The sequence below is a fragment of the Micropterus dolomieu genome, linkage group LG23, assembly GCF_021292245.1.
Source record: "Micropterus dolomieu isolate WLL.071019.BEF.003 ecotype Adirondacks linkage group LG23, ASM2129224v1, whole genome shotgun sequence".
Classification (NCBI taxonomy): domain Eukaryota; kingdom Metazoa; phylum Chordata; class Actinopteri; order Centrarchiformes; family Centrarchidae; genus Micropterus; species Micropterus dolomieu.
The window spans coordinates 10067704-10081515 of record NC_060172.1 but is presented as its reverse complement, the minus strand read 5'-3'; the positions used below and the strand labels follow the sequence as shown (position 1 = coordinate 10081515).

Genomic DNA, 13812 nt, shown 5'->3' with positions numbered 1-13812 from the left:
AGAACAACCTCATCAGACTCCGGGAGATCAGAGACAAAGTCATTGCCGATAATGTGAACTTTGAGGGCATTGATGATGTCAGCTTGGCCACAATAGACCGAGTTCTCCGGCGCCAAAAGATGCGGATGAAACAAGTCTATAGGGTTCCCTTTGAGCGAAACTCTGCACGACACAAAGACCTACGTTACGAGTATGTGCAAGTAAGTATACATCCATGTTCACAGTACAGTTAGTGAACATACTGTGTTGCTCAGTGGCCTACATTACTTCTGGACAATACTATGCTACCTGATTGACTGTTGTTCTGAACACCTGTGCATTTTCACAGAGGATATTACAGTTGGACACGCTGGCCAGACCTCATGAGTACCTCTTCCTGGATGAGGCTGGCTTCAACCTGCAGAAACTAAGGCAAAGAGGCCGTAACATCATTGGCCAAAGAGCCATCACTGAGGTTCCTGGCCAACGGGGGGGTAATATTACTCTTTGTGCGGCCATGGGTTTGGAGGGGCTTGTCCACCGGCAGGCTGTCCTTGGGTCTTACAACACCCAACGTCTCCTAACCTTCCTAGAGGAGCTAAAAGATATCCTCCTGGACCGCCAACAACACCATCCTGGGCCCGAACATCCCATTTATGTGATCATTTGGGACAATGTACGCTTCCACAGAACAAACCAAATCAGAGTGGTTCACCACCAAAAGTAACCACTTTTTAAACGTCTGTCTGCCACCCTACTCCCCTTTCCTGAACCCTATAGAGGAGTTCTTCTCATCGTGGAGATGGAAGGTTTATGACAGACAACCATACACTAGAGAGAACCTCCTCAAGGGCAATGGAGCTGGCGTGTGTTGACATCCCAGTGGAGAACTTCCAAGGATGGATCCGCCATTCCAGGGCGTTTTTCCCGCGGTGCCTGGCAAGAGACAATATAGCCTGCGATGTGGATGAGGTGATGTGGCCCGATGCAGCTCAGCGACATGATGCCGCACAGTGATTGTGGTGTAAATAAAAAAAACTTCACACCCTGATCATGTTTTCAAGAGTACTGTTGTGTGCAATAGATTCTGTTTTTGCATTGAGTTGTGTTACAGTAGTGTACAGAATTTACTATAGATTTATACTCTTCATATGAATCTCACAAATCTAAATGCCCAATCCTCTGCAGAGATCTAAGAAGATCCATTATTGTAAAGTTTCTAAAAATATGCATTGGCAGTTATGAAACAAAGAAACTTCTCACAAATTGAGCATTGTGTTTTTAATTGTTTTGCTGTAGTGTGTAATGATGTGTATAGTGTTTACATTTTTGAAAGCTTCGAGCTGCTCTTTTGGTGTGAAAGTTTGAGTTTTGAAGGGAGAAGGTGTGGTTGTGTTTATGTAGCTTTAGAAAAGGGTGTTGTGTTTAGACATTGGAGAACATGGACGAAACGTTTGTGAAATGTGTTTTAGCATTTGAGAAAAACTGTAATATCAAGAGGAGAAACTACATACATACAAAAACTGACCAGTAACAGTGCTATTATTTATCACTATGATGCATTGTTCAATAATGCCAAATGTTTAGAATTACATTTAAAGTATTGTATTTCTTATTTTAAATGTATTATTATAATGTATTGGTCTATGTATCCTGTCTTTTATAAAACTTTCTTGTAATCAGTTGAAGATGGTAGTTTGAATCAAATTGAAATTTTCTAATAAAAACTCCCCAGCACATCTTTCTTCCCTTTTATTAAACATGCCATTTTTGGTGGTGGAACAACCACCAAATGTATTTTATCTGTTCATGCCTGGCTACCCTTCACCCAAAAGTAAAAACAAATACACATTATATTACAAACTGGGAGAGTAGGCTACAGTACATAGATAAGTAATGTTCCTGGCTCCAGAAAGCAACATGATTCATTAATTTATTATGATGTTTATATTGAGGTTGGGTTCAGGGGTTTCGCTGTCATTTTTGTAAAATGTTGGATCGTTTCATTTCTTTGGGCCTCGATCATTATTTAAAAAGAACCATTAGAGTTTCATCTAACAACTCAGACATCTGAACATGACAAGGGCCGCCAAATACACAGCTTTTTTGTGAGAGGCCACAAGACAAAAAAGTTGGAAACCACTGGTTTAATCTGTAAATAAAATGAGTTGTTTTTAATGAATTTGTCATGAATTGCTGATTTCGGACACAGAAGCTGACACAGACAGGAAATAGGATAATATGGATGAATCAGAGATTGGCGTAGCAGGCTGAGAGTGAGCTTGGTCCTGAAGCACAAGGAGAGACTGCATTAAACAACAGGATATTTAGTAGAAAACTAGAAAGTACTCAAGGAAAGCCTGAAAGGTAACTACCATGGTAGCTTCCTGAAAAAAATTGCAATGACAGACCATGGTTGATATACTACAACAAGAAGACCTTTAATGAGAGGCAGGTGTGTGCATTCGGCAGGGAGCCGGGAGGGAGAGTGCGTCATCGCCACGCCCACAGCCCATAGACACTTAGAGACAGACAAAGGGACACAAGGGACACAGGGGAACGGAAAAACACAGGGAATAACTAGAATCACAGTTGTTTTTTAATGAGAGATGTTATTCTGAACAGCAGTCAAAAAAAGTTGTGGAGTGAAAATTACAATATTTCCCTAACTCTAAAATGGACATACTCATGTACCTCAAAATTGTACGTAAATATAATCGTACATCATTAGCATTGAATAATATATTACTTAATTGGGGTTCTGCTCTATTGCAAACCATTTTGCGTGTTTAATGTTGCAAAGTGTGTTGTGGTTTTGTCTTGAAACTGACGAAGGGTTTCTGAACATTCCCTTCTCTCCACAGATTAGGCATAGTGAAACCATATAACTCCATATTTCATACATGTTAACTTCCTGCAGAAACCCACAAAAAAAGAGTGAGAGTGAAACTTGAAGAGCAGTTACTGGAAAAAAACAAGTTTTACTTGAAGACTAGAAGTAAATGTGAAAGTAGAACTGCAAAGTGCCAACGTTATTCACTGTTACAAGCTTTAAACAAAATATTCAAATTAGACATTGAAAGCAAGAATTGAGGCAACACAATAATCGAACTACAGAGTGTTGATACTGAAGTGGATTATGTTTCCATTATAGAGGAAATAAAATTTTTTCATCCACTCACATAGAGTAGTTGCAGGGTGTAACTTGGGATGCAGATCACTTTGTTAAACCCCTGTAATTTGTCAGAGGAATACAATCACAAATAGGCACCCAGAGTCTCTTTTCATGATCTTGTGTGGCTGATAAATAAAACTTTAATCCTGTTTTGACATAGTTAATTGTGTGTGACTGAATAAACTGCAATCTAATATGAGGTTTTGCACTATCATTAATCTGGCATACATCTAGTATTACATCTGGTGAGCTACAATCAAGGCCCAGCTGCAGCCACAGCACAAACATGAAGGAAGTTGAAGGAAGATGAACTTCCAGTATGGATTATGGGGCACAGAAGAGACCGTCTCCAAATGTGTTGCCATTTATCCAGGGCGCTTGGCCGGTGTTAATGCAAGAAGGGTCCAGCTAAAACATATCAAAACTACATTTTGACATTCTTAAATGTCATAATTTATGTATAAATATATTTTTAGCAGTTAGGTTAACACAATTCATAGTTTATCCTCATTATGTATGCTTAATAGTTGTTAAAATACCAAAATGTATGTATATTTATGTAATTGATTTGGTTTTCCGAAGCCAGATGTCTTTTGAAGACTTTCGGTCATCCAGGTCATTATTATCCAAGGGAGGTTAAAAACAAGGGCAACTGGACATAGTTGAAGATACAAGAAGATGTTTCGTCCCTCATCTAAGAGACTTCTTAATTTCTGACAGACTTGTAGGAAAACTCAGCTATTTAACCTCTGTTGTTTAGATGATCGATACAGCTGGTTCATTAGTGCTCCTGGCTGTTGGAACGACAGTCGTTATGGTCGTTGGAGCCACCTCCAAGTCTGAACGACTATCGCTGATAGTTTCCTGGGAAGAGATGAAAGGACAGCATTGTTAGTGGGGGACAAGTGGTGTCGCAGACACTCTCTGTTAAGCGACGTGTATAAATGGCTTCCTTGACATCTCTATCAAAGCATCTATCTTCTCTGTCTTAAATGTGCACCTGGTGTTTCTCAAACGAGTGTCCTTGATCCTTCAGATGTAGGTAAACTTCTTGACCTGAGGAGTTGGCCACTCTGTGTTGAGCCATGCGTTTGTGTAGTGGTTGTTCATTTCCCTAATGTAGGTCTGTACATTCTTTGCTTTTCTTGTGTTTGGATGTTTGGTCTTTAGGTTCGACCAGTATCTGTCTTAGCATGTTCTTGGGTTTAGAAAGCACAGGGATAGTGTTTGTTAAAAACTGTTTCTCTGATACTTCTTCTACAACTGATGTTGTGTTTACTCTTCTTTTCCTCATCCCCCTTGTATATTTGGGGGATATAAGTGGGCCAAACGGTCAAGATAAATGTCATCAAGTTTTGGGCATGGTCTCTTCTGTGACAAACCATTTTTAGAAGTTCACTTCCTTCACATACGTGCTGCGGCTACAGCTGTATATGCTTGAATTTAGGGGCCGGTTACGTCCTGGATTCTTGGATGGTTGCTGGGTACCTGGTGTCGACCAAGAAAAACCCCCTTTAGTACAGACACAACTTTTTACACCTTGGTTTTGTACAGATAACCAGCATGAGGTTTCATCCCACTTGTCACATTTTAAGGCAAATTGTATGAGCAAAATGTAATTTGGAAGTCAAAGATAGAAGAAGACTGTTGTGGTGCTACAGAATCTCCCCACTACCTTGTGTTCTTTTGTTCCCCCCTTCCCTGTGTTTTCTGTCTGGGCGTGGCTACACCCTCTGGCTCCAGCAGCGCACCTGGTTCTCATTCCACTAATCAAGCTCCTGCAGTATTTCAACCCCAGTCCTCCTCACATTCTTCGCCAGATCGTCAGTTAACCACATGTGGTACATGTGCCAAGGCCGACAATCTTCTCCTGTAAGATTCCCAGTAATTTCTGTCTCTCCCTGGATTAACCTGTTTTTCTCTGTGCCCAGGATCACCCTACTTCCAGGAACCCCGATGAACGCCACACCCTGCTCTGCATGTATCTTACCTGGACTTACTCACCTCCTCTGTGCTCTCCATACTGCCCTGTTGGACCTATCAATAAAACCCTTTTGTTACCCCTTTGAACTGTACCGAGTCTGCCTTTGAGTCCTCAAGTTTTTGCATTATGACAGAAGGATCTGGCCAAGGCATGGACTCAGTGGACTTGGACTCAGATCCATCTGGGGTACACAAAGCCCTCGCCAGTCAGGGACATCTCCTTGGACAACATGAGCAATTAATCAGGACACTCGCTGAGAACAGCCAAGCCATGGTAAACCAAATAGCACAACTAACTGCACAAGTTTCCTCACTAACTGCACAATTTTCCCCACCTGCTCTTCCAGCTGCCTTCCCCCCCACCTGCTCCGGTGGCTGCCTCTCATCACCAGGACCAGGACGCTCCCGCTGTTTTTCAGGCCTTAGTGAATGACGTCCTTAGGGATTTCCTCAACCAGTTCGTCTTTGTCTACCTAGATGACATTCTGATATTTTCCAAGACCCATTCAGATCACATTTCTCATGTCCGTCAGGTTCTTCAGCGGCTGCTGGACAGACTCTTTGTAAAGGCAGAGAAATGTGAGTTCCATGTTCCCTCTGTCAGTTTTCTGGGCTACATCCTTGAAGGAGGGCAGATGAGGGCGGACCCTGAAAAGATCAGGGCTGTGGCAGAGTGGCCCAGACCTACCACCCGCAAGGAGCTGCAACGTTTTCTAGGCTTTGCCAATTTCTACTGTCGTTTCATCCGGAACTACAGCAAGGTGGTAGCCCCCCTAACTAGTCTAACCTCTTCCTCAATCACCTTTTCCTGGACCCCAGAGGCTGATCAGGCTTTCAGTGAACTCAAAAGACTTTTCACCACTGCTCCTCTTTTAGTCCAACCCAATCCCTCTCTGCAGTTCATAGTGGAAGTAGACGCGTCAGATTCTGGGGTGGGAGCCCGTTCTGTCCCAGAGGACCGGTCCAGATCAGAAACTCCATTCCTGTGCCTTCTTCTCGCGAAGATTATCACCGGCTGAACAGAACTATGATGTGGGTAACAGGGAGCTTCTAGCTGTCAAACTGGCTTTGGAGGAGTGGAGACATTGGCTCGAGGGTTCCGAACAGCCATTTATTGTCTGGATGGATCACAAAAATCGATTCAGGTTTTCCATTACATACCGCCCTGGGTCTAGAAATACTAAACCAGATGCTCTCTCGTCAGTTCTCTGCTATCGATGTTCCGCCAGGCCCTGAGACTATCATGCCACCCTCCTGCGTGGTTGCTCCTATCTCCTGGGAGATCAAGTCGGCAGTCAGGGAAGCACAGCAGGCCCAACCAGACCCAGGAAATGGACCACCAAATTGCTTATTTGTTCCTTACACTGTACGCCCTCAGGTTCTCCAGTGGGTTCACGCCTCCCGTTTTGCCTGCCACCCGGGTGGTAGTCGCACCCTGTCTCTACTGAGAAGACATTTTTGGTGGCCCTCCATGGAGGCAGACACCCGTGATTACGTGGCAGCGTGTTCTGTTTGCGCCCGGGGAAAATCATCTCACCACCCTCCTGAGGGACTGCTGCAGCCCTTGCCCATTCCAAGCTGGCCCTGGTCTCATATTGCTATGGACTTTGTGACTGGGTTACCAGTCTCACAAGGTAACTCCGTCATACTCACCATTTTCGACCGTTTTTCTAAAGCTGTTCATTTTGTGGCTCGCCCTAAACTCCCTTCAGCTCGTGAAACTGCCGACTTAGTGGTGCAACATGTTGTCCGGCTGCATGGAATCCCACTAGACATTGTTTCAGACTGTGGACCACAGTTCATCTCCCAGGTATGGCAAGCTTTTTGTCGCACCTTAGGCGCTACAGTGAGTCTGTCATCTGGTTTTCACCCCCAAACCAATGGACAAACGGAGAGAGCCAATCAGGACCTGGAGGCCGCATTAAGGTGTGTCGCTGCCACCAATCCCACCTCTTGGAGCTCACATCTCACCTGGGTTGAATATGCTCACAACTCCCTTACCAGCTAGGCTACAGGTATGTCTCCTTTTGAAGCCTCCCTCGGGTATCAGCCTGCCCTGTTCCCCTCACAGGAAGGTGAAATTGCTGTCCCATCAGTCCAAATGCACCTCCGCCGCTGCCGCAAGGTCTGGAGAGAGGCTCATGCAGCCCTCCTACGGACAGCAGAGAGGAACAAGCGCATAGCGGACAGACGTCAGACCCCTGCTCCCACCTATCAGCCAGGTCAGAAAGTTTGGCTCTCTTCCAGGAATATTCCCCTTAAAACAGAGTCTAAGAAACTGTCCCCTCGCTTCATTGGTCCCTATGAGATTGAGAGTTATTAGCCCTTCAGCAGTCAGACTGAAACTGCCTAAACCCATGAGGATTCACCCCAGCTTCCATGTTTCTCAGATCAAGCCAGTGTCTTTCAGCCCCTTGTGCCCTCCGGCCGCCCGGGTTGTTGATGACCACCCAGTGTATACTGTCCGTCGACTCCTGGGTGTTCGATGGCGGGGGAGGGGGCTGCAGTACTTGGTGGATTGGGAGGGGTACGGCCCGGAAGAGGACCTGGATTCCCCGGTCCTTCATCTTGGACCCCCGACTCGTCCGTGAGTTACATCAGGCACACCCCAATCAGCCTGGTGGGTCGCCAGGAGGCTCCCTTTGAGGGGAGGGTACTGTTGTGGTGATACAGAATCTCCCCACTACCTTGTGTTCTTTTGTTCCCCCCTTCCGTGTGTTTTCTGTCTGGGCGTGGCTACACCCTCTGGCTCCAGCAGCGCACCTGGTTCTCATTCCACTAATCAAGCTCCTGCAGTATTTCAACCCCAGTCCTCCTCACATTCTTCGCCAGATCGTCAGTTAACCACATGTGGTACATGCGTCAAGGCTGACAGTCTTCTCCTGTAAGATTCCCAGTAATTTCTGTCTCTCCCTGGATTAACCTGTTTTTCTCTGTGCCCAGGATCACCCTACTTCCAGGAACCCCGCTGAACGCCACACCCTGCTCTGCACGTATCTTACCTGGACTTACTCACCTCCTCTGTGCTCTCCATACTGCCCTGTTGGACCTATCAATAAAACCCTTTTGTTACCCCTTCGAACTGTACAGAGTCTGCCTTTGAGTCCTCAAGTTTTTGCATTATGACAAAGACAAGAAACGAGAATCAGGGCCTAAATTAATCTACTAAGAATAAAGTTGTTTATTCTAAATCTATTTAAAAACTATCCTTTTAAAGTGGAATATGAAAATGTCAAATAGCTACGATGGAACTCTAAGCAAAAAGGAGAAAAAGTAAAGACTTACTGTCAGCTAAAAGTATAAAATAAAACTTGTTCTGCAGAATAGTGAATGTAAACTATTGTATATGCCGTCATATATTACATTGTTAAAGGAAAACTTTTATGGAAAAACGCTTAATCGTTTTCTTGCTGAGAGTTAGAGGAGAAAATCTGTACAATTCTGGAGCATGCAGCCAGTTAGCTCACTGTATCTTAGCACAAAGACTGAAAACGGGGAAACAGCTAGCCTGTCTAAGGATACCTAAATCTGCCAGCAGCCCTTGAGCTTACGTTATATCTTGTCTTAATCAGTACAAAATTGGACTAGTTATGGACCGGAAACATTTTCCTTTCAGCTCAGAGTGCAGTATTAGCTATAAGCATATCTGTTCAGAGCGGCTTGATAAGGTAGTGAATAGTTTTGTACAGCAATTGCTGAGGGAAGGGTTTTGTGGTCAATTGTTTAGAGTTTGATTCTGCAATCTAATACGAGGTTTAGCACTAACATTAATCTGGCCTACATCTAGTATTACATCTGTTGAGGCACCTAACCTCCTGTAGTACAACCACAACTTTTTACACTTTGTACAAATTAAACAAGATATACAGAAACGAGTAAATTTGTGACTTTTACAGGTGCCTTTAGATGGATTTTGTTACCTTTGGCAGAACCAGGCTAGCTGTTTTCCTTGTCCAGTCTTTGTGCTAAGATAAGCTAAGTCTGACATGAGCGTGCACTCACCCCCATGAGAGTATTTGAGACATGACAGTATTTCCCACAATGTTGGACTGTGTACGATATCTCATGCTTTATGCTTTATCTTGAAGCCTTGCCTCAAAGAAGGGCCGGCCTTTGTGCCTGGAAGTTACCACAAGGTTTACACTTTTTGTATGTATTTAACTTCACTGGTAACTGGATTTTGCCAGAACCAGGATAGCCGTTTCCCTGTTTCCCGTCTTCATGCTAAGTTGAGCTAACTTGCTGTTGGGTCCAGCTTTAGAATATATAATAAGAGCGGTGTCAATCTTCTCATTTAACTGTCAGCAAGAAAGGGAATAAGTGTATTTCCCAAAATGTCCAACTACTCCTTTAACTACGTCATTGCTTACTTTAATTGGCTGGATGCTGGTGGTAGCTTCATATAGAGCATACAGACATGTCATATCTAACTCTCGGCAAGAAATCCAATTAGCTTATTTCCCAAAATGTTGAACTTTAACCTTTAATGAGTCTTTAGTGTATTTTATGTGCAGCTCTTTACTCGCTGCTTGTACTTTGCTTAAACACTTGTGTATTTACAGATGCACCTGTGCACCCGACTAAAGATCTCTGATTGTGTAATGCCAGAAAGGTACTATAGTAGCCTGTAAAAGTCTTGCAGGATCTCTGAAGTTGAATCAATACAGCAGGAACACCGTCTGCATCTACAACCAACTCCTGTTCCCTTCATTTTTACGCAGCTAATGGCATCTGTGTCCATCGCTGAGGGGCTTCTTATCAATTCAAGATCTCTGTTATAAGAGATCATGGAAATATGCTCCACAAATATGAAAATGGTCCTTCTACAACCAGAGGTAGATGGCAAAGACTGCTAAGACCGCTGCTCTTCATTTTGATGTAAATGTGAGGCAGCCTTGCAAGTTCAAGGGGGGGAGGGGGACCAGGGAAATGCGATTGAGGGATTTCTTTGTGAGGCCCAATGCAAATCCAAAATGTTCTCAGTGCTGAAAACAAGAACAGCATGGGTGCAGTATCGCGGATGATGGCCCCTTCAATAGTTTAACCTTCTGCCACACAAAAGCACTGAGGGCTTTTGCAGGATATTTCCCTCCTCATGTTGGTCAGAATTAACACTGACAAGAACTACAGCCACCGTGAATCCAGCGCTGATGAAGCCGCTGGTTGTGTAGTTATTAGATGTTCTGGTGAAGTGATGAAGGGAGTCACCCTGCCAGTCAAACAGAACTGTGACGCCCACTTGGAGCTCGGTGGCTGGCATGTGGCTGGAATTAGGACATTTCATTGTGGATTAAAATCTTTTCAATGGCCACTCGCTAAAAGAAAGGAGTCTGAAGTTACAGCGGAGTTCCAGTAAGCACTCCGAACCCATGGTCTCACTTAGCAGGTATGTCAGAACTTATTTCTACTTACTTTTGCAGATGTGAGAGCGGATTAATTATTCACTTATTTTTTATTTTTATCAATAACATTAAGTGTGTTTTGTTGCTTAGATGTGTCTAAAGAAGAGGCTTTTAAAATGAGGGGGGGCTTCAAACAGCTTCAGGGGAGGCTCAGTGAATGGAAGTGAAAAAATACTATTACTTTTTATTCTTATTATTAGTTATCAAAGGAAGATCACATAGCCTACGTGTGTGTGATTTAGTTAAAGAGACAGTTCAGAGATACAGTAGTTTCACTGTTAATCCCACTTTCCCAGAGTCATAAACTTAGAAATGCCTGAAGACAGACCTATTTTTATGTATTTATTGAAGTCTGAACAATGACATTAGGCTGTCTCGTTGACTGTCTTTGGGATCATACAACGTAATCATGATTCCATAGACATCCAGGAGATTAAGCAAATCTAAGCAAGTAAACTAAGGGGTTGTGAGGGGGTGCCCTTTTCCAAGCTTTGTCTGAGGGGAGGCCCACAGTCCCTGGTCTAAAGTTTTGAGACAAGTGCTATCAATTTCTCTCACTCACAGAATATTTCAGAATATTTGTCAATTATGTGACAGTACAAAGAGATACAAAGAACTGAAGGAGTGCATTAACAGTACTTCTTTGAACCCTTGTTAAGGCTTAATAACTGGAAAAAAAATAGCAATAGCACAAGCAGATTTCCTATTTTGTCCAACATCAAAATTATGTAAAAATAAGACAACATGTACTTAATAAGGCCTTTTAATAATAGCTTTGTGTGATCACAAAAGTATGTCAAATTGTCACACTTAACTGTTATAGTTTGTTGACTGTTCAAAGATATAAACTAAATAACAAATAACAATAAGATTATTCTTAATGTATGATAACATTTTTAAATAATGTTTTGAAAAAGTTTTAGTACCAATTTTTTTTAAAGAAACAATTTTATTGAATCTTGATCTTGAGTCTAATCTGTTACGTAACGCTCCATGTGGTGCAATTTAACAGTACAAACAAGTAAACTAACAATCGCTCAAAAGAATACAGCATTGTCTGTGCCAGGAATAAGGGAAATTAGATCCGAATCAGCTTAATTGCCACATTTACACATTCAACAGATATGCTTTGGTGTTTTGGTGCTTAACAATAACAAAAGATAGAAAAAGATAAAGATAGAGCAAGTACTGCAGGTCAAGTAGTCATAAATATAAAATATGAAATTGACAATAAGATATGAAAACATAAAATAATAATAAAGGATATGTATAGTAAGGCTGTTAAAATTACAGTTAGAGCAGGGATGTGCAAAACAATCAACAATAATCAACATTATATTTACATGTGTGGATGAATTACAGTATCAGTGTACTGTACTGTGGGTGGGGGTTAGGGGTTATGAGATGCCACTAATTCACTGTTCACTGACATGTACAAATGGCTGCTGTTGAAGACATGCCACCAGTCAATCACTTGAACATCCATTTGCTAGAAAATCATCAGAGACTGCAGGATCCAAGTCCATCATATTGTACCAGTTTTGTGTCCCCTTTGAATACTGCGACTCTGACCTCCGTGGCTGGTTAGGTAGTGGTTAGGCGTTGTTGTACTTGAGGATGGTTGGTAGTGTGAGTGGGAATGACAGACCAGCATGCAGGAGATCTATCAGATAGACAGCCAGTCTTGCACAGGTTTTGACTGCATCTGGTCTTTCGGCTAATCATGGATTAGTTCAGCGGCTCCTGCAAGACAGCTGTTGGGTGAGTCTTGAAATGAGGCGTTGGAACCTTTTAACAGAGGTTTAAACTCCATGCTTCACTTCACAGCCCTGTCTCTTTTTTGATTCTCCTCTTGAACTGGATTCTGCCTGGTGACCCGGCCTCGTCTACGCCCTTCACCTGGTGTATTTCCTTCACTGGATTCCACTTAACAAAGGCGAACCATCCCACCACTGCCAGAAAATGTTATACTGGTTGGTAGTGTGAGCAGGATGGATAGACCATCGTGCTGGCGTTGATTTTTCAGATAAATAAAATTTATTCAGACCAGCCACAAAACAAAACAATAATTAGGTTTACCATTTACGGTCCTCTGCAGGTAATTAGTGACAAAAATAATAATAATAATCTTTATCTTCTTAAACAAGTTACAAAGTGCTTTAACAAGTGTAAAGACAATAATACCCAAAAGACAATAATACAGATAAATTATGTTTTAAGAAGGGACTTAAAAGAGTTCACTGACTCAGCCGACCTGATTTCCTCGGGCAGGCTGTTCCAGAGCCTCGGGGCCCTGACAGCAAACGCTCTGTCCCCTTTAGTTTTCGGTCGAGACTCTGGAACAGACAACAGACCTCTGCCCGAGGATCTCAAGGTACGTGCTGGTGTGTATGGAACTAAAAGGTCAGAAATATAACAAGGTGAGAGGCCATGAAGAGCTTTAAAAGTGATCAATAAAAGTCAATTCTAAAACATACTGGGAGCCAGTGTAATGAAGCTAAAATAGGGGTAATGTGGTCATATTTCTTTGTTCTGGTTAAAAGCCTGGCAGCTGAGTTCTGGACAGTCTGGAGTCGATCAGTAGATTTTTGGGTTAAACAAGTAAAAAGGCTGTTGCAATAATCCAGGTGTGATGAGATGAAGCCCTGTAAAATGGTCTCGGTGTCCTTAAAAGTTAACATAGATCGAATTTTTGATATATTTCTAAGTTGATAAAAACATGATTGAACAAGCTTTGTGGTGTGCTGCTCAAAATTTAAATTACTATCAAACCAGACACCAAGGTTCTTTGCCACGGGCTTAATGTGATTTACTAGGGAACCAGCAGATGGCAGTATTTGTAAATATCCAACGAACGACTGTAACGACTGTAACGACTGTCGTCACAGCAACCAGGAACACTAACGAACCAGTGTTTCCCTGCCAGTCAGTCAGAACTGAAGAAGTCCTTTGGATGAGGGACGAAATGTCTTCCAGTATCTTCAACCAAGTCCAGTTGCCCTTGATTTTAACCTTCGTTGGATAACTATGACCTGGATGACTGAGAATCTTCATAGACACCTATTTGTAAATACTGCCATCTGCTGAGACCCGATGACCAGGATTTCTGTTTTGTCTGAGTTCAGCTGGAGGAAATTATTTGACATCCATTTTTTAACTTCACAAAGGCAGTCGGTAAGTGAACTCAGCATTCCAGGGTCTGAGGATCTGACGGGCAAGTATATTTGTGTGTCATCAGCATAAATATGAAAAGAAATGCCATGTTTATGGATA

The 13812-nt window shown here is 42.7% G+C and overlaps 2 protein-coding genes across 2 annotated transcripts in view; both read left to right on the top strand.

The window, feature by feature from the left end:
- LOC123963055 overlaps positions 1–706 on the top strand; it is a 1405-nt gene extending 699 nt beyond the window's left edge. The window contains exons 3-4 of the mRNA XM_046039577.1: positions 27–200; positions 329–706. Coding sequence (XP_045895533.1) covers positions 27–200; positions 329–706 — 552 coding nt within the window. The remainder of the gene's footprint in view (positions 1–26; positions 201–328) is intronic.
- A 9415-nt stretch (positions 707–10121) lies between these two features.
- Positions 10122–13812, top strand: part of kcnj1b (potassium inwardly rectifying channel subfamily J member 1b) — a 16110-nt gene continuing 12419 nt past the window's right edge. The window contains exon 1 of the mRNA XM_046040409.1: positions 10122–10523. Within this exon, the coding sequence (XP_045896365.1) occupies positions 10507–10523 (17 nt within the window). The 5' untranslated portion in view covers positions 10122–10506. The remainder of the gene's footprint in view (positions 10524–13812) is intronic.